Below are 23,551 nucleotides of genomic sequence, written 5' to 3'. Positions count from 1 at the left end.
ATTCCATTTGAAAAAGTGTCAGGATTTTGTGAAGATCACTTTTGTCCATTTGGTAAAAATCATTTTTCCATATTCTAAACCTTAATTTGAAAAATCATTAAAAATCATGTAGTTAGCCATTTTTAATGCAATTCCTATCAATTGAAGCTCGTGATGTGAAATTTAAGCATACTAAATTTTGTGCAGAAAATCATTCGGTAACATAATAAAACGTGGCTCTAAACTGGCGTCCTGCTTAGAGATTACAGCACCAACCATTAATACTTATACATAACCAAATACAAATATTTCCTCATGGTTCATCACCATATTTATCCTTGGATTTGCAGCCTCCCTTTTGATAATTCTGTCCCTAAAATATTAGTTGCATATGGGGGATGAGATTTCAATGAAATCCCAGTAGCAAGATCAATCAACCAAAACATCAACATGCATCAATTACAAGCATTCTAACCTTTTGCTATTAATAGGGAACTGCTTTACCTCATACATGTAGCACTCTAACATGCAATAGCCAAGGCACATAAAGCAAGGAGTATAGCTACATGATCATCATCATCATCATCATTTAGTTCAACCACATAATAGCACATGAAATTGCATAGCAATCAATGCAACACTCAACATTAAGGTTAATTAAATCTTACTACCTTGATCCAATGCTCTTTGATTTTCTTGTTCTTCTTTCTTGCTTCCTCAAATTCCAAACCCTAGCATGGCAATCCATAAAAAGGGCAGCAAGAATCATCAACCATTCCACATAAAAAATAATAATATAACTCAAGGACAACCTTTGTCCCTTAAAGCTTCTACCTTTGTTCTTAAATTTTAGAGTTTATTTCCTTAAACCACAAAAATTCCCTCTTGACTCATTTCTATATGATTTTTTTATGTAAATTCCAAATATGTACTTGCATTTAACAAAATAAAATCTCTTCTTCTAGTTTCAACTTGGCCAAACCATTAGGGTTCAAAATCCAAAAATTGCAACTTTGATTCTATGGCTTCCAACACTTTTTCTTTAGGTTTATCCTACACCATTTTCTATTTTGAACACAATGGAAGCCTCAAAACTTTGAAAAACACATCCTAGGGTCTAGATCTTGCTTTGGCTGAAATGGTTCTCATGCAACATAACAAAAAAACACTTCAAAATCAACCTATAAACTCTTGTAACCACTAGGATCTATCATGCTTTTAGGTGTTTTAGCAAGTTTGAACAACAAAACTTCCCTCCCCATTCAATAAACATTTCGGCCAGCTCAAGAAAAAGGGGAGAACCAGAAATTCTAACCATACAACTCAAGAGAATCAAGCAAGGAATGACATAGAATCATCTACTAACCTTAACTCCAAGCCTACTTGATCTAAAGTGGTTGATTCTTCCTTGTTTCCACCTTAAACTCTCTCTTTTTCCCTCTCTTCTTGCCTTGGCCAAACCATATTCAGAAAATAGAGGAGGAGGAGCTCATTAATGTGCACAAAATATCCCACCAACCCACATTAATAATTTGCCAAGTGTCATATGCTTACTTAATCTTAATCCTCTCTCTTAATTAACTTAATGCCAAATGAAATTAATTTCAAGAGTCAAGATCCTCTCCATTGGTGGCTTGACACTTGGAAATCCTTAATTACTATCCATTACAGGCTTGACAAGTGACAACTTGTGGGCCAAGTAAAGTGCAAGACTCTAGTCTTCACTTTATCGGTGCACTTTTACTCCGAGTTTAACTTCTTTTCTATAATTACAATCCTCTGACCTCTGTAATTATTTTCTATCAGATCTATAAATTATTCTCCTCATTTTTATCTTTCCAAATTGCCCTCTTTGTCTCAAATTTAATTTCCCAATAATTAAATAAAAAAGAAAACTAATTTCCTTTTTTTTAGTGATTTTTCCACTTTTCAAAGGAATTGGGAAAAATCCTGGATACTTGAGGGTCTTCTTTTAATCCCATAATCTCTTATAATTCTTTGGGATGTCATAGGAATTTTCTTTGGATTTTATTCTCCTTAAGAATATTTATTTGGAGTTTTCCAAAGAAAGGACCTTAAACCAGCTTAAATCACCCTTAAATTCCTTTGTAATTTCTCTAAGAGCAATTTGGTTATACAACCAATTTTATAATCTCATATAATTCTCAAAGGATATCATCCTTATTTTTTTTTAATTTTCTAAGGCTTGGAAATATTTTTCCATAATCATTCTTGACCATTTTTCCTTAATTAGTCAAACTTTTCATAATTGGCTTGGAAAATTATAATAATTATTTTCCACCAAAATTTTCTATTTCCCTTTATCATTTTTAACCCTTAATTGTTTAGGAAGATCCCTATTCATAAATGTCATATTACTGGATGTGACACGAAAGGTGACAATTTGGCACATCGATCAATGGCACCGTTGCCATTGACTTGGTTCCCTAGTAATTGGCTTTTCTCACCATTGTGATTGTCGTCGATTCTAGTAGATTTTTAGTTTTTAAACTTAATTCTTGCATTTCATAGCGTCAAAAATTTTGAGAAATAGAACCATATATCTTGTTTTTTCCTATACATTTGTATTTGCATTCCTGCATAGGATTTTGCATTTTATTCTAGCTTGATCCTGAGTGTTTTAGCCAATTGCTTGAGATTTTAAACTCTGTGCATGGTTGTTCAGCATCTAGTTTAAGTACTTAGTGATTTTTCAAGGATTTTTTGAAAATAGCTCTCTGTGACTTTGCGTCATGACCTCATATATTTAGAGTCGCGACCTAAGTGATTGAGTTGCGACTTGACTTGTAGCTTGTCACGACCTCAGCCCTTTGTTATCCAATGTTGCTCTCGACCTATTTAAGTCGTGACTTGGACTTTTTCAAGTCACAACCTCAACTCCATCTTCTTTCAAAGTCGCTTTCTGTTTATTGAAGTCGCGACCTAGATCACCTAAGTCGCAACCTGATCTAGTTTTCTACTGAAAATTTTCCTGAGTGTCCAGACTTACTCTTTTTGCATAACTTTGCTTTCTGCACATACTTTGAGAGTGTATAGCACTTCATACACCTCAAACTCACTGAGCATTATTTGAAATCATTGAGTTTGCCTCAATTTTGAAATACACACTTGGTAAATACACGGTTTTGAACCTACTTCTTTCTTGAACTCTATCTGTGCTTGAATTCTTGAGTAATTGTGCATGCCTAGAGTGCGTAGAGGTAGGAGAGGTAGACATACAGGATCTCGTGCGCCCCTCTAATTCTCTCTTGCACCCTCTCACGACCAGATGCTATGTCGCCTCCAAATCCAACAGAGAAAGAAAGAGAGGAAAAAGGGTGATTAGGGAAGAACCAAAAGAAGAGGCAGCTGAGGGTGGCTCTAGTTTCAACCTCGCCTCTTTGAATGATCAGATTACCGAACTCAGTCAACAAGTGGCAAACCTAAGCGAGGAGTTCGATGCATACAAAGCTATCTCCATGTCTCACGAGTTCAAAAGGCAGAGGTTTATGGATCCTCTGATGTTAGAGATGGCCAGGGCCCTTAAGGTCAACTTTCCCCGAGAGTATGAATGGGTTTTCTGAGAAAACACCATTCCTGCCACCAGTTTTTTTTAGTGAGGGTCTGGGGCAATCTTTTAGTGTTGCTGCTACTGCTCCTACTAATGCTGAAATGAGAGAAGCTAATGTCCAAGCAGGAGAAGATGTCGGGGCTGAAGAAGAAAGAAGAGTGGAGGACGATTGAAACCTTTATTGCTGGAAGCTTTTTGCTTTTTGCTTTGTTTCTTTGTTTTTCTTTTCTTTTTTGTTTGTTTGTTGCTCTGTCTTGTAATCCCGGTACTCAAAAGCTATATTTCCTTTGTATGTTAACTTTCTGCAGTGAATGGTTAGTTTACTTTATTCTTTTGTGGCTGCTGTAATTCTTTTTCCCTTTTCTGTTGACAGTGAGGACACTATCAAGTCTAAGTAGGGGGAGGAATTCATTTCGCTTTGTTGCATCATTTCTGTGGTTGTTTCAGAATTTTTGGCAAAAATTTTTTCGAACATCCAATCTTTCATCATCATTATTTGGCTTTGAATTGATTGTAGATGGTGAATTGCTGTGAATTGGATCATCTAATGCTTGCTAAAAGGGTTTTTACCTGTTAATTGTGGCCATAGTTTGAATTTTTTGCATTGGTAGTTTCTGTGACTTCAGGTCATGACCTTACTGCTTCAAATCGCGACTTGAAGAGTGACTTTGACTAGGGAGGGCTCTTTGTGATTTTGCATCGCGACTTCATATGATCTCAAGTCGCAACCTCATTCCCCTTTCCTGACTTAGTGCCTCTGTGTATCTAGGTCGTGACCTCATTGTATTCAAGTCGCGACCTGGACCTTTTTACTGTGCACCGTTACCTTCTCTCTGCTTTTTGGCATTATTGTGTAGGAGGTACCTTTTTAAGCTACCTTTGTATCTTTTTCAGGCAAACCTTTGCTCTTTTTCATATACCCTGATTGCATCAAACAGTTTTTCTTGAAAATTATGCCATCTTTGGACTTTTAAGCATACTGGATTTTGAAAATGATTTTTTTCTGAAGACTTTATAGTCACTTTTGGGATTCAAGCATGTTCTTAAGTGATTATCTTGATCTTTTTAATCCTCATCTCATAGGTTGCTTTTGTGATAAGTGTCTTAATGCCTTGTGATTAGTGCATGTTGATTAAACTTCTTATATGAGCAATTGAAATGTGAAACCCTTGTTTGAAGGATATTCTTGAGCCTTGATTCCTATATTGAGTGATTATTCATGTGGTTTACATTCTTTAGAACTTGTTTTAGCTCTTGGGCAAAATTACATGTGCATTTATGATTTTGAATATGATAGAGGCATTCTTTTCTACACCTTTCTACCCAAACACAACCCACAACTATTTATTCGTTGCTTGACCATTTTTTGAGCCCGCACTTCCTTTATTTTGTCTACCATTTCAAGTGTTTTGAACAACTTTGTCTACCATTTCGAGTGATTTGAACAACGATGTTAATTGAGCTGAATCTGTCTCGACAATTATGATTTCCTGATCTTCATCGGTCTTAATTGGGAATTTTACTTTTATTTCAGTTTGGAAAAAAAGAAAAAAAAAGAAAAAAAAGCACAAAAGTAAAGAAATACTCCTTATACATAAGCTATCACTGCAAAATGAAGCTGAATAAAGTATTCCCTTAGTGATAGAAGGTTGGGATCTGAACTTCCTTGACTAAAAATAGAAGTTATTTAACTCACATTTCTTTAATTCTTGACATTCGATTTCATCATTTTCTATTCCATTTAGCCTTTCCATCACTATAACCGCTAAAGTCCTCTTGATTCTTTACATGGATGCTGAATAATAGTGGAGATTTCAGGGTCATTACAAGCTTATGGTAGAATGTTTGCTACTTGGATAGTTGAGAGAAAAGAACCCCAATGAGGAGAGATGAGCAATTCAAACGCTTATACCTTGAGAGCAAATCTCTGTTGTTCATGCATTTTGAGTCAATTGCACCTTGTATCTGATTACTTGGTATTGTTAATGTTATCATTCTTGTGTTCCTAAAAAGAGGTTGATTGATTAGTTCTTGAGATCACTTTTGAACATGCTAATCTCTCTAATTGTAGGTGTACTTTCTTTAGAATGATTCAAGTCTTTGTCCAGGAGTACAAAGGTTCAAGTATGGGGGAATGATAGAACTCAATCTTTATATGGTTTTTTCAAGTGTTTTCTAATGTTTTGCAACAATTTTACCCTCATTTTGCGTGCATTTATATCCATTTGGTTACATTGGTTCATGCATTGCATTTTGCTGTTTAAGGGGTAAAAAGGGTCATTTTTCTCTTCTAAATTTTAATTGCCTTGATCTATAATCAGTTGGTCTTTACAAAACTCTTTGTTGTGATTTTCAGGCAATAAGAGAAGGACCCAAGAATCATGATAGAGCATGGATGGAGCCAAAATGTTACAAGGACCAAAACACAAAAGTTGAGAGTGTTCTACCTCCCCAGGTCATGATATGGACTACTTAGGTTGCGACCTAGATGCCTCTGAGTGAAATTACGCGTTTTAGACCCAAGTCAAGACGAGAGCTCTCTGTCTTCCCAGCTTGCGACATGGAACCTATCAGGTCGCGACCTGAGCCCCCTGAGTCACGACCATACATTCCTGAGGTTGCGACCTGAGTGCGTTAAGTGAAGCTATGCATTTTGGAATAGGTTTTTGAGCTTCTACCCTAAGGGGTCAGCCACCATGAAAAGACACTCTTCTATTCTGCAGATTTGCACATAGTTAAGCCACCATCATTTTCTCTTAAGTCTCCATTGATCCTATATCCAAAACTTCCATTTTTCTTCATCTCTTCATCATTTTCTAAGATTTTGGACTAATTAAACCATTCCAACACCCTTCTTATCCATTTTTTCCAACTTCATTTTTAGCTTCAACCATGGCTGTTCATTCCTAGAGAGATTACGATTAGTTTGAAGGCATGAGAGGCTAAACCCCTTAGCCTCTTGGTGATGGAGAACAAAGCCTGAGCTCAGTGATCTAATCGAGGAGTTTTCTTTCTATAGTCTAAACCTTTGTTTAATGCTGTGTTGAATATGTCTAGATTTAGGAACTTTCTGTACTTGTATCAAACTTGGTTTATGATTGTAAATCTGGTGTTTAGACTATTCTATTGTATTTGGGTTCGATGATGTTAAAGTTGATTAATCTATATAATATTTCAGTTTGAATCCTTGTGTTCAGTTTGATTTTTAGTGATTATTGTGATCAATCTGCATGCTTGGTATTCTGTGTTTGTCGATTGACATTCAGAGGACATTTGCATCATTCATTGATCTACAGTCTAAGTGGTTTTCAGTAGCGTCTTAAGAGGTGTTAATTAACTTTGATTAAAGTGAGTTTTCATTAATTAAGACATTAAATCCAAGTGATTACTTGGGGTTTTCTACAGACTTAGAGGTTTTCCAAACTCCCAATCATTCTAAAGAGCAGTGATAGCTGAGTTTTCATCATTAAGAGATTGTTTAACCATAATTCCTTTTTAATCCAAAACATTTCTTCATTCATTTAAAATACCAAAAAATAGTTAACTTTCTGCACTTTACATTTGTTGTACCACTTTTAAAACATCTAAAACCCCCCCTTTTTACAATGTTTTTGAAAACCAAGTTAGACTAGGATTTCCAATAACAAGCTCCTCGAGAAGAATGACTGGTTGCATCTTATACAGCATTTTATCTGGTGTAACTCTCTTTCTTGACGATCTGGAAGGCGACAGTCCAGCACATCGATCAGTATGCTATTAAACTTGGATACTAAGTTTTGTGAAAGACGACATAGGTGGAGTTGGAGGGTATGATTTGGAAGTCGAAGAGACTGAAGGGGATAAGATATTTTTATGGCTTATATAGTGCAAGATCGTTTGAACACTAATATTTTAAAGCAATTATGGGTTTACTAGAGAAGTAAGGGAAAGGATTAGTAATAGAATCTAGCCAAATTTTTTCATAGAAACACTCACAAGATGGCTTAGAACAAACCTCATAAAACAGAAGGGACGAGGGGCATACCTTAAGCTACTTTGTTTGGTGTTACTTGCTGGAACTTGTGGAGGCAATGAAATAAAAAGATCTTTAGTGGCCAAATTACAGATCTACAATAGGTTGTAGAAGGAAGTCGGAGGTTTATGTTGGAGTATGAGTAAGAGAGAGGTTTGTCTGTGTTGCAAAAAAATGAATAAAGTAAGTAGAGATGAGAATTAGAGTAAACCTAAAAGAGGGATAAGTGAAACTCAACTCAAATGGTGCTTGCTATGGCAATCCTAAGATGGCAGGTTGTAAAGGTCTAACTTGTGACAGTTGTGGCTAGCGGATTAGAGGTTTTATGAAAAAGATTGGATCTTGTGTTGTTTTAGAGGTGAAGAGTTGGGGGATCAAGGAGAGCTTGGAGTTGATGTGGAGTTTAGGGTATAAGAAGGTTAAAGTAGAAACAGATTATGAAATCCTTGCTCAATAGTTAAAGGGGAAAGAGACTATCAATGGTTATTTGATGGGATTAAAGAGAAGGATTCTCCTACTTGTTGAGAGACGATGGGATTTGAAGATTGGTGTGATGTGCAAATCACTTGGCGAAGTCAAGCCTGAAGCTTGAATGAGGAAGACAACTTTGGATGTCTATTCATCATGATCTAGTTTCAAAAGCTGAGGAAGAAAGCATGTTGGCAAGAAGTAGGGTGAACATGGTTAGCGTAGGTGAAGGTTAAGTATTGGTAATTGGGCCTTGGGCCCCTTTTATAGCAAAAGAAAACTTGATGGTCATTCTTATGAGTTTGATTTCTCTCAGTGTCTTTTTTCTCATATTTTCTCAAAAGCAATGAATCTTGTCTGCCCAATCTATCAAGCTAGGAACCTCGAACTCATCAGCTATGGAAGGATCCTTCAAGTACTTGTATGTCACAAAATATCAAAAATAGCACAGTACCCTCCCAGCCTTTCCCTCCACAAACTTCTTCCTGCTCTTTTCTATATCAAATCCAGATTGCAAAACACATAAAACAACACATTAGTGTGAGACAGCTTGTAAGAAAATGAAATTTGAGTTGACGTTATAATATATCACCGATACATCTATTCAAATAGTGTCTCGCATTGAACGATCAACCCTCCTCCAGTGCTGCACTGTAATGGGCATAGTGCTTCGTGCTGCTGTCTGAATATAGCTAATAAATTTATTTGACCGTATAGCTTATTTTTTTTCCTTCTGTCCGAGTTTTCATGACCTCTTGCATAACACAAAGGCCCCTCTGTATGCGTGCTACCTCGTCCTGTAGTTGTCTCTCCTGGTCAGAGGCATCTCTCGGCTGAGATGGATTATTGGTGCTAGATCCACTATCGTCTGCCATCTGTAATGAAATTCAATCAAACAAAATGAATCAAAACCCATTAAATGAAAATAAAGTCATTAATGACGAAACTGACTTAAAAAAACAAACAAAAGTTAATTAGAGAAAATAATAAGAAAATTTAAATGCATGTTTAAGTAGATCTTTTCCTTTTTCTACTCTTAGGTTTTTGTATATTCTTCTTGGTTTGAATTATTCTAATCTTCTTGCGAAACACTTTCCCCCTTTTTGAAATCCATATTCCGTCGTTGTGATCGTGCCTGACATACATGGATTCATCTTTATTTAAAAGAGATTCAAGTGATGTCCCTTGAAATGGATCATCTTCAACTGCATTGTCTTCATACCCCATCTCCACATTCATTTTATTGGTTAACAAAACAATAGATCATCCTTTAGTAGCCGGGTCTGGGACATAGAGAACTTGTGTAGCCTAACAAGCCAAAATGAAAGGCTCTTCTTTGTATCCTTCCTTATTCAAATTCAATTGTATGAACCCTAAGTCATCAATCCTCAATGTATTATTATTGTCCACTCACTTGCAACCAAATACCGGAACTCTGAATTCAATATAATCCAACTCCCAAATATCCTCAATCACCCCAAAGTATAACATACGTGCATAGATAGGATTTTTGTCTTTGGTACTCAATATATGCAGGGTATTAGCTACAAGAGTTACGCTACTATTTTGCTATTTACTTTGATCATCTTGCTCTTTAGTATAAAAAGTGAACTCATTGATAAGGTAGCTTGTGAAAGAAATCATATGTTTGCTCAATCCATCTGCCAATAACTTTAATTTCTTCGAAACTGAATTAGGATCAAGATTATACTTGTCATGTACGTGCTCTCTCAACCATGTTGTAAATTATTTATTGTGTGTTTTGGTGTACCAACACACAAGCTCACTGGGATTATCCCTCTTGAGCTCATCAATATGCTTGTCCACATAGTCCTCAATCTCATTAGAGTCGTTGGTTTGAAATAGTTACAACTTTCTTTCCTATAATCCTTTCTCCATCCATCCTTCCCTCATGACGAGACAATAGAAGCCCTATATCACTTGTACTTTTTAAGTAATGGGTACAAAATTCAGTGGCCTCTTCACAAATATATCATTCTATGATACAACCCTCTGGCTAACTCTGGTTTTTCACATACCCTTTTAATATTTTCATGTAACGTTAAACTGGATACATCCATCTTAAGTACACTGGGCCACATAGTTGGACCTCTCTAACTAAGTAGATGGTTAGGTGGACTATGATGTCAAAAAAGGCTGGAGAAAAATACATTTCAAGTTTGCATAACATAACTATGATTCGGGTTTGCAATCTTGGCAATTTATTGGGATTAATCACTTTGCTACAAAGAGACTTAAAGAAGAAACATAACTTCGTGATTGTAACTCGCACCTTATCAGGTAAAATGGCCTGTATTGTCACTGGAATAAAGTTTTTCATCAAGACATGGCAGTCATGAGATTTTAAACCTTTTAATTTCAAATCATTCATTGAAACAAGGTTACTAATGTTGGAAGAGTAACCTTCTAGTACTTTTACTGCAGCAAGAAACTCACAAAAGTTACTTTTCTCTTTTCTAGAAAGCGTGTGAGCTGCCGGACGAAGAAATGTACAAGTTCCCTTATTCTCTGGTGCCAATTCCTCCCTTATCCCATCTCAGCCATGTCTAGCCTCACATTTATGCCATCTTTAGTCTTCCCAGGAATATAGAGTAATGTGTCAAACAGAGTTTCATATATGTTTTTCTCAATATGCATAGCATCAAGAAAATGTCTCACATTTAGAGTTATCTAATATGGCAACATAAAGAAAATAGACCTCTTCTTCCACCCACTTGTCCCAACATGCCTCGTGAAAGTTTTCCAAATTTATAATCTATATCTTTTACCTTTTGAAATATGTCCTCCCCAGTCAACGGTATAGGTGCCTTACATTCTTCTGAATTCCAATTGAAATATTTTTTAAATCACCAGTAAGGATGATCAAGATGCAACCATCTACGATGTCCTACATATGAATTTTTCATTCCATGCTTTAACCTTATGGAATCTGTGCTCTCTTCACAAATGGGACAACTAAGTTACCCTTTAATGCTATACCCTAAGAGATTACCATATGTAGGGAAGTCATTAATTGTGCCAAACAACATAGCTCTCAAATTAAATGTTTCTTCCTTATGTGTATCATATACATCAACTCCATTCTCCCATAATACTTTCAAGTCTTCAATTAATGGTGCCAGATATATATATATATATATATATATGTCTATGTCATTTCCTGGTTGCTTTGGCCCAAAGATTATCATAGACATCATCGAATACTTGCATTTCATGCATAGCCATGGAGGAAGGTTATATATAAACAAAATCACTGGCTATGTGCTATGGGTGCTACTTTACATCCCAAATGGTTTCATCCCCGTCAATGGCTAATGCAAGGCGTAAATTTCTATCTTCTTTTCCAAATTCAGAATACTCAATATCAAACTTTTTCAATTTTGGAGAATCAGTAGGATGTCGAAGCATGCCATCTTTAATTCTTCATCCGCATACCAGTTTAAATTTCTCGCATCTTTTATATTACTATACAAGCATCTGAATCTTGGCATAATGGGAAAATACCATAATGCCTTCTTCGGGCTCTTCCCATTCTCTTGTTAGCACTACACATTACACTTAAGACACTTGGTTAGCGACTTATGCTCGTTCCTAAACAAAATGCAATTGTTGGGGTAAGCATGTATCTTCTCATAGCTAAGGCCGACAGAGCACAACACTTGCTTTGCATCATACATTTTGCTTGGAAGCTCATTTTTCTTTCGGTAGCATTTCTTTAACAAGTAAAACCAGTTCTGTGAAGCTCGTGTCGCTCCACCCATTTCTCACCTTCAAATTATACAGTTTCAACACTGCAGACAATTTTGTGAAATTAGTACAACCTTCATATAGAGGTGTCTCAGCATCACACTTCAATCTGTCAAACATTTCAAGACAATCGTCAAGTTCCCATTCAATTGCATTGGTCATATCCTCAAGATGGTCAGCTTCACATTACTTATGTCAAAATTAAATGATCCACAGCTTTCACTATGCTCTCGACTACTATTACTCACATCTCTTGTCTCTCTGTGCTTTACCCAGCACTTATAACTTTGATCGATTGCATTGATAATTAAGTGGCTCTTATAATTAGATGGCAAAACCTACTTCAGAAGGCAACACGTAAGACAGGGGAAAATAATCTTATTATAATCATCAGCGTGCTCAATCACAAACTTAATAAAATCTTCTGCCCCATCTAATATTCCTTTGATAGACGATTAGAGGACATCCATTCCTTGTCCATAGTCTCCAACTAGTAATTCAACAAAAATTCACTTTGACTTTAGTTTGAAAAACAAGCTTCAAATACATAAATCAATCCAAATCACAATAGCTAGCTCCATAAATGTATCATCAAAGAAACTTGATTATGGTTAATTACAACTATAAGTTCAACAATGATAATTGTTTTTCTTCCTACTCATTCTCTCTCTCTCTCACTTTCTTTATAAATAATGATATATTTGAAAAAAAAATACATTTTGTTACATATTTATTGTTTTTAGCCAATTTCTTGATTTACTTAACTCACTTATTTGTAATTTGTAATTTATAAAAAAGACTAAAGAAAATATTATTAGATTAGATTCGACTATTGTCAAATCTTATAAAGACGTTTTCAACACTTAAACCAGAATTTGAGACCTTGTACTTCTTTTTCTACTAGTACTAGTATCTTCAACAAGGACTTATGCTTATTGGTATTTGTGAAGTAGTATTATTTATTGGTGATAAACAAATATAATTAATTGTTATTGACTGGTAAAACCTATGATTTGTTAGGGATTATTAAGTGCACACTGACATGGATACAATCAAACAAACTGGCATATGGGCAATCAAACAAAGAGTTGAAATTGAGTCACACATCGTTTCTCCCAATTCCCTCCTCTTAATTAGTTGAAACTTACAAATAAAAACAAAAAGAAATTGAATTTAAACCATAATAAGAGGACCCCATTCAATTTCAAAGTTGCAAGCTTTTTCCTATTTTCCCCAATTAATTAAGCAAAGACTTTTTTGTGTTTGTCATATACGACCCAAGAGTGATGATAATAGATAGAGAGGATATATGAGAAATCATATATGAATACAACAAAAATATTTGCTGACCTTTTTCTTTTTTCTAAGAGTCTTTTGTACCAAGGGAAAACTAAAATGAAGGATCAGAGTACAAGGAATGAGGACGCACAAACTGCAAAGCAAAAGGGAAATATCTAGTAATGATTATAATACAGAACAAACATGAGAAGATGAACACAATATGAGAAAGAACAAAACCAACTAGAGTGTTTGAATAGATTCTGAATAGCAGCAAACGCAATATGAGAATGAAACAACCCAACGACACGAGAGAGCGAGAGAGAGAGAGAGAGATTGAAGACGGAAAGGAAATCCAAAAAGTTGTATGGGTCTTTTGTCAGTTCGCGTTAGCCTCCAGCAACGCGTGAGTTCTCTGTCATCCTTGCGAGATGGCCCACAACAGTTTTGAGACTTTGGAGAGCAACAATGGCAGAGCATGAAGCACAAAAACCAAAGGAAAAGGCCTCAATAAATTTGGAAGATTGATGAAAAATTCATCTAAATGTTTATTTGAATTTATAAAATTGGTTTTAGGTCTTGGAAGCTCAAGGATTAATTTTAGAGAATTTATTCTCCTGTAGTGACTCCGATAAAGGCCTAACCGGGGAAAATTCAAAATAAATACTTAGAGGTGGTGAAAAATTATGAAAATTTTCAGATCATGTTCTCATATTAAAAGGTGAATTATCATGGAGAGAAATGAATTTTTGGATGTCTAGAAAAATTATGAAATGTTACTAGTGAATAGTAACTCATAAAGTTTCTAATTGGTTTGAGATAGTGATTTGGTTTGTTGGCCATCTTTTTGGGCCAATCCAAACCATTTTTGGGGCCCACAATGGACTTATTAAAGGCCTAATTTCGTGCACTTTCCAGATTCCACCATTTTATTAAATAAAATGTGAAATTAAGGGATATTTTTGTGGAAAAATCTAGAGAAATGCCACTTGTTCAAATCTGAATATTTTTCACACTTGATGGCTGCCACATAACCCCATTGAGCTGTCCCAATTCATGCAAATCAGGAGGGAGAGGGCAGATGGAATTTTTCTATAAATACCCCTTGAAAATATATGAAAAATGTTAGAAAATTGAGAAAAATAAGGGGAAACTCTGCCACTGTTCATCTAGCCACACTTACACAAAATTTTGAGGTGTTTTAGGCAGGAAATCATCCAACCTACTTCAAGGAAACACTAAGGTATGTCCATGCATCAATATCCCTAAGTTTTACATTGATTAAACAAGGATTTTTGCTTGGGAAAATGCTGGAAAAATCTGAAAATTTCGGTTGAGATATGTGATGCTTAGAGAAGGATAGAAACCTTAATAATCAAGTGGGATAAGCAAGATTAAGTGGTGTATGGATTGATTTTTGGAAGAAAGCCAAGTTAGGGTTTTGGTTCTTCATTTTCGTTTTGCACTGTTCATGCAGAAGCAATTTGAGTTTGCTTGATTTGATGATTCCAATGGTTTTAAAACATGTTTTTGTGTAGGGATTTAATGTTGGAAGATGTTTAAAATCATTGGAATCAAAAATAGAATTTTTGGAAGCATATAACCCCCTATTCGGCCAAGTGAGGATCATGGGGAAGGAGTTTGAATTTTAAAAATATGATTGTACCATTGGATTCCTCATGAAAAATTGTGTAGGATTGGGTCATGAGAAGTTTGATCCTAAAGGAGGAATCGTTTTGTTGAAAATCAAAGAAAAAGGAGGGAATTGTTAAGTTAATGTTAAAGTGTTAGAATTAAGTTGTTTTGTGATTAATATGGCCTATGTTTATGCTTGGTTTAATAGGCATTAAGAGGAGGAATTAAGGAGAAGCATTGCTCCTTGGAGGAATTAAGTGGACAAGCTTTGCAAAGGTAGCTTTGAATTATAATTTGATTGTTTATCTTGCTTGTTTGTTGTGATTTGTTGTTGCTTGGATTTGGAGGAACTTTGTGGTGATCTTGACTGTTTGATTGACATTGGTTATGCTTTGGCCAAATGCTTTGTGGTATGTCAATATGGATGATATGATGTTCCTCTCCTTGCCTGGTATTTGGCATGAATTCCTATGAGTTGGGAGTGGTTTGGATTGCATGAACATGTCACAATTGAACTTGCATTGATTTACATGATAATTCTTTGCTACTAGGATTTCTTTGAAATCTCATTCCTCCTATGTCATTCTATGCACTAATTAGGAAATGGACCAAGCATGGATCAAGGCAAGGAATTGGTATTGGGATAGTGGAGCAATATGTAATTAATGTTGTTATGTTATGTTGTGTAAGGTATCATTGAACTTTATGTAATGATGGTATCTAGTTATGGATGATGTTATGATGTGTATTATACTTTATTCTCATGCCCTAAAGTTAGAGTTATGCATGGTACATTATGGAATGGATGTGGAAAAAGAGAAAGGGGTAATTAGGGGATAGAAATTCTCTAAAAAGTACCAAACTTGTGGCACATAAAATGATGAGCAATTGTGAGAATCTGGGCGTGAAATTTGGGAGTCTAATAGATCTCATTTTTAGCTTTAAATTAAGTGGTAATTCATCAAATTCGGAGTTGTGTGCTAAGAGTTATGCCCTTTCAAAGTTGGGCAAAAATACTAGAAATTCGAAAATTTACCAAATGAACAGTACATTTTGATGAATTTTCTGAAATTATTCTGGATGGAATTGGACCTAATGATTATTTTTCCTCCACAGAAATCTTAGCCAGCTTCGTGTGAAAATTAGAATCACTTCGTTTCAATTTTTCTAGATTTAGTTATGAATTTTCAAAGTTGACCCATTTTCGGATGAACAGTATACGGACAGGATGAACAGTAAAATTCTGAACTTTAAATTTTTCATCCGGAAACGCTACGAAACACATTATATTGGTTTCAATTGACGTATAATGAGTTATAAAGAGAGGTGTGACATATTGAATGAACAGTCAAGATTATAACAAAAGGAGAGGTGGAGATGCACCTTTAAAGCTACACAATGTGTCTCATTCTGAATGCTTAGATTAATTGAACAAACAAGATTTAGAGATGCTGAGAGCCACTGAAAAAAAGGCCGCTGAGCAGATCTGCTTCCCATTCTTATATAATAGCTTACATAGTTTTATTAATGATTTTTTTTGTAGGCTAATGGCTACATGATGTTTGGAAAACCAGATGTTTATGATTAAATCCCACTTTACACCATCGATTTTCTAAAAATTCAATCATCATCGTTGGAACTCCAGTTGCTAGTTAGCAATGGCTAGCGGCCAAAGATCAAGTGCCATTGCTGGAGCTTCGGCAATTTAATATCATTTAAATTTATTAAGTTTAGATATTTTGTAGTTTTTAATTTTATAACATAAGAGTCAAGAAATACCATAAGTTCAGGCCAAAAAGGTTAACTGCAAGCATTTAAAAATTTAAGAAACGTAGTTTTCAAAAACTAGGATTAAAATCATTGGTGAATGAATAATTACATGGATACACTTATGTCTCTCGTTGGCAACTAAACCTGAGTATTTTTCATGAGTCATTATTTAAACATGAAATAAATCTCAAATGTCTAACATATTATACACAGTACTGTTATATAAATATACTTTTCTATATGTGAAAGTACGTGTCTCTATATCTTATGCCACGCACATTAATTTCATCTTCTTCAGCATGGGAAAGGCAAGAAACTAGGCTCCATCACAATCTTCTTCTTCTTCATCACAAACTTAATCCTCCTCAACTTCTCATTACACCATATCAGGTGTTCTTTTCTCAGTTTTGACAGATTCAGTACCCTTGAAACCAGTTTCAGCTCAACCTGAGCAAGAAGCTGCTCATGATTCAGTTGATCTTCTTGCTGCTGCTGATGCTTCTGGAACTTTCTCACTATGCAATTCCCAGTTCTCACCAAGTCCTTCAGCTTCTTCTCCTTCTGCGACATTAATTCTTGTATGAGCCTCATATTTTTTTCACAAAGTTAAAGCTTGAAAACGAAAATCTATAATAAAATTTATGGGTAAGAAAATAGATTCTTCATATTTTGCACATATGCACACTTCAATTCTCGTTAGTATGAAGACTGAAAGTGTCATTTTTCAATAATGTGGGGAATTAAAAATATGTCACTTTTCAATAATGTGGGGAAATTACAAATATCCTTTTAGTTAGTATAGTCACATGTATGCACACTTTTAGTTACAAATATCCTTTTAGTTAGTTAGTATAGTTGGTTTTGCATAATGCACTAAGAGACGTGCTTTTATTGGACCAATATCAAGTAGAAAAGCAATCAAGCGCAAGTGGTGAAATATCCTGCTCATCTACACTTGTATGCACACTTCTCTAGTAGTGATGTGGGGACGAAGAAGATTCTACACATTATATGCAGTTCTAAAGGTAGGAGTTAGATAATTAATTTACAAATATTAAGAAAATTAATTTAATTGTTTTTTTTCCTCAACATGCAAATAATCTTCCCCACAAGAAATTCAAATCACACACAAACCTACCACAGGATCGAACCTGTGATTTCCTCAAACCTGAGTAAGCAGCGACGCCTTTGAGCAAAAGGCGCCTTGGCGCGCGATTTTTTTTTTTCAAGAATTATTTATAAATTAAAGAACGAATGTTGATTTTTTTAGGTATCCATTTTAATAATAATTTGCATTAGAAATTATCCCTTGATGTAAAATTCCCTAAATATTTCTAATCAATAGAGAAAGATTAGGAAAAAAAATAGTTTTAGGAGATAAAATGAATTGTGATGGAAAAAAAAAGAGATAAAGTGAGTGGGAATTTTACATTTAGGACTAAGACACATATTTATTTAGGTCTTATATTTAGGATAAGATGGAGTATTTGTTTTAGACTAATATCAAAGGGGAAACTGTACTACCCACACAATTGAGATTCTCAAATAGCAGGATATTCTACTTATCTAAAGTCATATGCACACTTGTCACGGCTGAATGCATGAAGAAATGTGCGTTGGGGTCACAAAAAATTGACATCTTGGTGGAAGCATACCTTATGAAGATGAGATCTAATGTCTTTGACAAGATCTGAGATTGCAGGGTCTTTGGGATATGTTCGAGTTTGTTGGGAAATTCTGAGGATCAAATTCCCATCTTTATCTGCTCTGACAAATCTCCAGAACAGCCACATTGATTCCTTGATTATTTCTGCCAATCTTGCAATGGAAACTACATATTCTTCGTCTTCTTTATTTATGATCGTTTCTTTTGAGCTATCATCTGCTTAAGCAAACATAGATATGTTACACTTGAGGACAATCATTTCCTGAGAGACCCTTAATGATGGATTAATACCTCGAATGGCAGGAACTTGGAGAAGATTGCGAATGACACAGCGGTTCTTGACAAAGTTAAGAGTTCTGGGGCCTTGAAACGCCTCATTCTCTATGAACCTCTGCAACAGAACCTGAAAGAGTTGAAACTCACCAGCAGCTACATTGAACTGAGGATGATGATGATGAAGGGAATCCGCTTGTGAATGATAATGCTGTTTGAGTTGAAGAGCTTTCTTGTGGAGCCAACGCAGTATTTCCCATGAGAGGCAGATCTGTCCAACATATACAACTTCCAGATCTCTTTGCAATTCTTCAACCAACTTCATATGTGGTGTTTTTGGCTCTTTTCTGTTTAATGGCTTCAATCCTTTGAAACTTGACTTTGCAGAGTCTTTCAGTTGCAGAAGACCTGTGTGTAGAGACAGAGAGGCATGAGTTTGGGGCGTCAATTCTGTGCTTGTTTGGTTTTGAAGTCATTACTTCATATGTTTGATTGAAATACTTTTTGAGGCAAACTGCATTCTGAGCCGCAAAATTTTGTTTCTTCCACATAGTGACTTTTACTTCGAATAAATTAACTTTTATAAATTAAAAACTAGACATGTCATTCTCTGTTTTTGTTCCTTAAAAAAATATTGGATAAAGAAACTTCATTTTGGGCTGGCAATGTTTAGATTTAGATTAATAACTAGTAGCGAATACAAAATAGTTATAAAAAGAATCTGATTTCTTTTATATGATTGTTTTTAATTTTTTTTAATAAAATAAGTGTGTGATTTTGCAAATAAATGTATTATTTTGCTTGCACACCAAAGTAGAGATGGATGAGTTTGCCTAATCAAATAATATCTAAACAGTCAACGAGTTTATTATCTTGTCTTTCTACAGAATTAGAATGGCGAAAATTTATGTTTTAATGTCTTAGATGCTATATGTTTTTATAATAATATAAGTATATATTCTATAGATAAATGTATAGAAAATTGGGGATAAATTCTTGATTGAAAAATTAATTGACAAATAGTACCTAGGATGATGGATTACATAAGAAAAGATAAGCTATACATAAAAAAAGTTGAGTTACACAAAAAAGATAATTTGCACAAATAATAAAAGACTAATTTGCATATAAGGACGATAACTTGTATTTAAGGAAAAGTGAGTTGCACACAAAGGAAGTTCAGTTACATAGAAAGAAAATGTAATGCCAGAGAAGATGATTGCACACAAGAAATAAGTTGCCCAGGAAAAGTTATGCACAAAGTTCTTAGATACTATTTATCAATTAAATTCTCAATGAGGGATTTATTCTCAATTTTTTCATAAGTGTGTGGTTTTTAAATTTTAGTTTTATTTGATTGGTTTGAAAAGAAGTATGCATGTCTTATTTATAATGAAAACAACTGTGCAACAATAACTTGTAATTAAAGGAAACATCTGTCATGAAGAATTGAAGATGCAGCGTCCTATCATCATCATCATCATCATCATAATAATAATAATAATAATAATAATAATAATAATTTGTTCAAATGAATAGCAAATTTAACGTGATAATTTATTTGATTTTAATACAGTATATTCAAATTCATTAGTTCAAATTTAATTCCAATATCACTTAAAATTAAATAAAAAATAAAGCAAAATATATTAACCAAAAAACAGTTAAAATTGGTTTTTGGGCCAAATAGTTAAAGTAATTTGTTTATTGAATATGTTTAAGTAGGTTGAAACTATATTCAAATTAAGTTTATAGGCAGTTCATGTCAGCTTATTTTATAAAGAAAGAATAACATATTTGGGTGTATAAAAGAAAGAATAACATTTGGAACATTTTTTGGCCAAAACAATTATATTTTGGTTTTCGTTCTACTCAGTGAGGCAACCTTTAAACATAAAAAAAATTATTTAAAGTTATAATATTCATCTAATTTTAATAAGATGACTTTACAATTAAAAAAGTTACACACTATTTACTTTTCTTTTGCTTGGAGTATAATTGTTTTTCAAGTTCAACTTAGTCAACCCAAAAGACAGATACACATTTACAAGTCCATTCATCATCATTATCGGAAACTTTCTACGCCACAAACAGAGTAAACTTTAATTAACAAAAAAAAATACATTTGAAAGCACAATTAGTTATAAAAAGATTATTATGGATATTGAATCGGCTTTAAAATATGATTAAATAAATAAATAAATATTCTAAGTGCATAAAGTAGGCCTATGAGGTAAAAGAAAAAGATGTTGAGATAAATTAAAGTTCTGCCGCTAGCGCGCAATAGCTTTTTTCAGTAGTGGGGAAGGATGAACAGAACAAAGGACATGAATATCTTTATGAGCACATGATTAGCGAAATGTGGTGGGTGTAAAATTGACATCGGCCCACACTGAAAAAGATAATGGTACTCCGTGAATTGCCTAAAATAAACTTTCAATCCAATTGCCTTGACATTAATAATTAATAATAATAAAAAGACTTGTCCTGAGTAAAGTTATTGAATTATCATTATATTTTAAAAAAATATCAATCAATATATCAAATGTATGAGATTTATTTTAATTTAATATAAATTAGACCTAAGATTCAATCATCAAAACGAGTTGAAGTAGGGGATACGGCGTCTATAGCCTAAAAATAACCGATTCAAAGTTTAAAAACTCAATACATTAAGCCATTATAATAATAAAATTTATATCATGATTTATTTATCAAATTTCACTTTTTTTTTCTTACGTAAATAGTATGATAGAAAAAAGTGCCAAAATGAACTAGATAAAATGAGTGCGAGAGATTAAAAAAAAACAAACAAACAAACAAAGTTAATTTGGTGCTGAGTTCTTACCCAGTCCATGCATAGTCTGGTAATTTAAGATATCCAGTTTCCTCATTTTCTCTTCATAGACCTGGTAAACTTCCTCAATTTCATCCGTCAGGTCATTGAGTTCTTCATTTTCTTCATCATTCTGACGCTTCTGATCTCCACCTTCCTCTGAACGCTCTGTTTCCCCTGTTTCTCCTTCTTCTTGTTCTTCTTTTCCTTCTAATTCTTCTTCATCCTCCTCCTCCTCCTCTTGTTCTTCAAGAATAGTGCAAAGTCCTCCTTGTCTTGCATTTTCCAACTCAATTTTAAGCTGTTCCACCATATCATCGTGCTCCCATTCCATTCTCCACTCATTTCCTACCTCATATTCCAATTCTTCCATCATCTTCCTCCACTCTTCAGCATTTTCTCTATGTTTATTTTCTTTTTCTTGATTTGATCTGTCTTTCCCAGATTCTTCAGTTCTTTCATCTCTGGCTGTCATAAGACTTACTGATTCAGTTCCTTTCTGAGAATTATTGCAGCCCAGAAACTCATTTTCTTGAGTAGATTCTGCTTTATCGTCATCATCTTCTTCTTCCTTAGGATTCTCTGAAGAATCCTGTTTCTGGGCAATAATTTCAGCATTATTATCAAAAGAGGCAGGAACATTTGGACCCACCAAAAATCCTTGGAAAGTGAGTCTCATGGATGTAGCTTCCTCCATGAACCCTCTGATGTCTCTGCCTGACACGTACTGATATTTCTGTGCGGTTGTGGAAGAATTTGCCTCCATTAAAGCACAGCTTCTTTCGCCTTCACCTTTAAGGTGAGACTGAGCCTCCATTGAAACAGAAGTCTTTGCTTCTTCTTTTCCCTCATTTCCATGTGAATCAGAGTGGGCCCCCATTGAAACAAGGCTCTCTGATTCTCCTTCTTCCCCACTTCCTGGCAAATCGCGGTGAACATTCATTGAAATAGAGCATTCAGATTTTGTTCCTTCCTTGTCCCCATCATCTGGATGATCAAATTGAAGCTCTTTTGAAACAAACTTCTCTGTTCCATAAAAATGGACCTCTGGAACAAAACTATCAGTTGCTGTTTCTGTTCTCTTTTCCATTTTTTCAAGTGAATCTGAGTGAACCTCCGTTGGAACACAACCATCTGTTTCTCCCTCACTCTTGTTCTTATCTTCATGATTATCAGAACAGCCCTCCATTGAAATAGAGCTTTGTGTGTCTCCTTCTTTCTTATTCTCCTGAAATTCGGAGTGAACCTCCATTAGAAGTGTTCCTGCTTCAATTTTTTCCTTCTCTTCACCAGCATCCGAGATGGCCTCCATCAATGAAGAGCTCTGACTTTTCTCTTCACCTATTCCAAAATCTTCAAAGATATCTTCATGGCTCTGGAATAAAAAATTAGCGAGCGCTTCTCTGAACCCTTCATTCTCACAACATCTCTCAGCCTTCCCATCTTCTCCCACCTGAAATCTGAAACTAAACGAATGAAGCATTATCCAGTAATCAGTCAAATTATCAGGAATCATAACAATTCGGGAAAATCACCATACCTGGCAAAGAAATTGATAATCATCCCAAACAAACAAGCTACATAATTATACAGGATCAATTGCAGAGAACCCAGAAGCCAAATCATGTTCTTGTACAACAATTCCCTTAGAAACCAAATATCGATCGAATCGAATTTGGTTCTAAACAACAACACGTTCTTGGTGGCCATTTCTACAAGCCTATACGCTTTTTCTTGGCCGAAAATACTAATACACTGAACTCAGATACAGAGAAATCAGAGGCAGAGCAAGATCTGGGCAGAATTTGATTTCAGGTACGGAAGGCAACATAGTAAGAAAACAACTCGTGGATTTTCTTAGGTTTTCACCGAAGGGAACGAGAATCTGGTTTCTGGGAAAAAGGGGTGAGAAGAAAACAGAAGCATGTGATAATTTATTGAATAGTTTTGCAGTACATGGCAGAACTGTGGTTTGTGAAGCTTCAGATATGTTGGCACTTGGGCGAGTGAAATGTTGGTGGCGAGGCGCCAGTTTGAACTGAGAGAGAGACTCTCTTTCGGTGTTATTTGATGTTTGTTGGCTTGTATGTTTTCATTTGTAATTTAATGCAGTCGGTGGTGTTTGGATTTCAGTGGAAAAGTGGGGCCCTTTCATGCTTGCTTGGCAACTCTCAAAAATCAAGATTATTCCTTTTCCGGGGCGTAGAATGCATTTTTCATTTTAAGTTCATTAACCAGCCAAAGAATATTAGAATATCTAATGACCCATCCGTGAACCGCCTATACATGTCGATA

General features: G+C 34.9%; 1 protein-coding gene across 2 annotated transcripts; it reads right to left on the bottom strand.

Annotated features, from left to right (window-relative positions):
- Positions 1-16,524: 16,524 nt before the first annotated feature.
- Positions 16,525-23,301, bottom strand: LOC114754111 (protein Ycf2). Of its 2 annotated transcripts, none has more exons than XM_028942858.1 (5): positions 22,797-23,301; positions 21,269-22,722; positions 18,439-18,828; positions 18,137-18,363; positions 16,525-17,042 (listed from the first exon to the last, which is right to left on the bottom strand). In XM_028942858.1, the coding sequence occupies exons 1-5, from the start codon at positions 22,964-22,966 to the stop codon at positions 16,776-16,778; spliced, it is 2,508 nt and encodes an 835-aa protein (XP_028798691.1). In that variant the 5' UTR covers positions 22,967-23,301; the 3' UTR covers positions 16,525-16,775. The 2 variants fall into 2 exon arrangements, with proteins under 2 accessions (XP_028798691.1, XP_028798692.1); XM_028942859.1 differs by having other exon boundaries at positions 21,269-22,716.
- Positions 23,302-23,551: the final 250 nt, after the last annotated feature.

Source organism: Neltuma alba, unplaced genomic scaffold (assembly GCF_004799145.2).
Source record: "Neltuma alba isolate B1F8T4 unplaced genomic scaffold, ASM479914v2 tig00010082_pilon, whole genome shotgun sequence".
Lineage (NCBI taxonomy): Eukaryota > Viridiplantae > Streptophyta > Magnoliopsida > Fabales > Fabaceae > Neltuma > Neltuma alba.
Note: the sequence above shows the minus strand (reverse complement) of the source record. Positions and strands in the feature narration are given on the sequence as shown.

Bases quoted from the DNA above. Each gene is read 5' to 3' on its own strand.
- LOC114754111 (XM_028942858.1), bottom strand. From the start codon at position 22,966: ATGGCCACCAAGAACGTGTTGTTGTTTAGAACCAAATTCGATTCGATC. The intron at 22,723-22,796 runs GTATGGTGATTT...TCATTCGTTTAG, and splicing joins ATTATCAATTTCTTTGCCAG to TTTCAGATTTCAGGTGGGAG. The intron at 18,364-18,438 runs GTATTAATCCAT...TTGCTTAAGCAG, and splicing joins CCAAGTTCCTGCCATTCGAG to ATGATAGCTCAAAAGAAACG.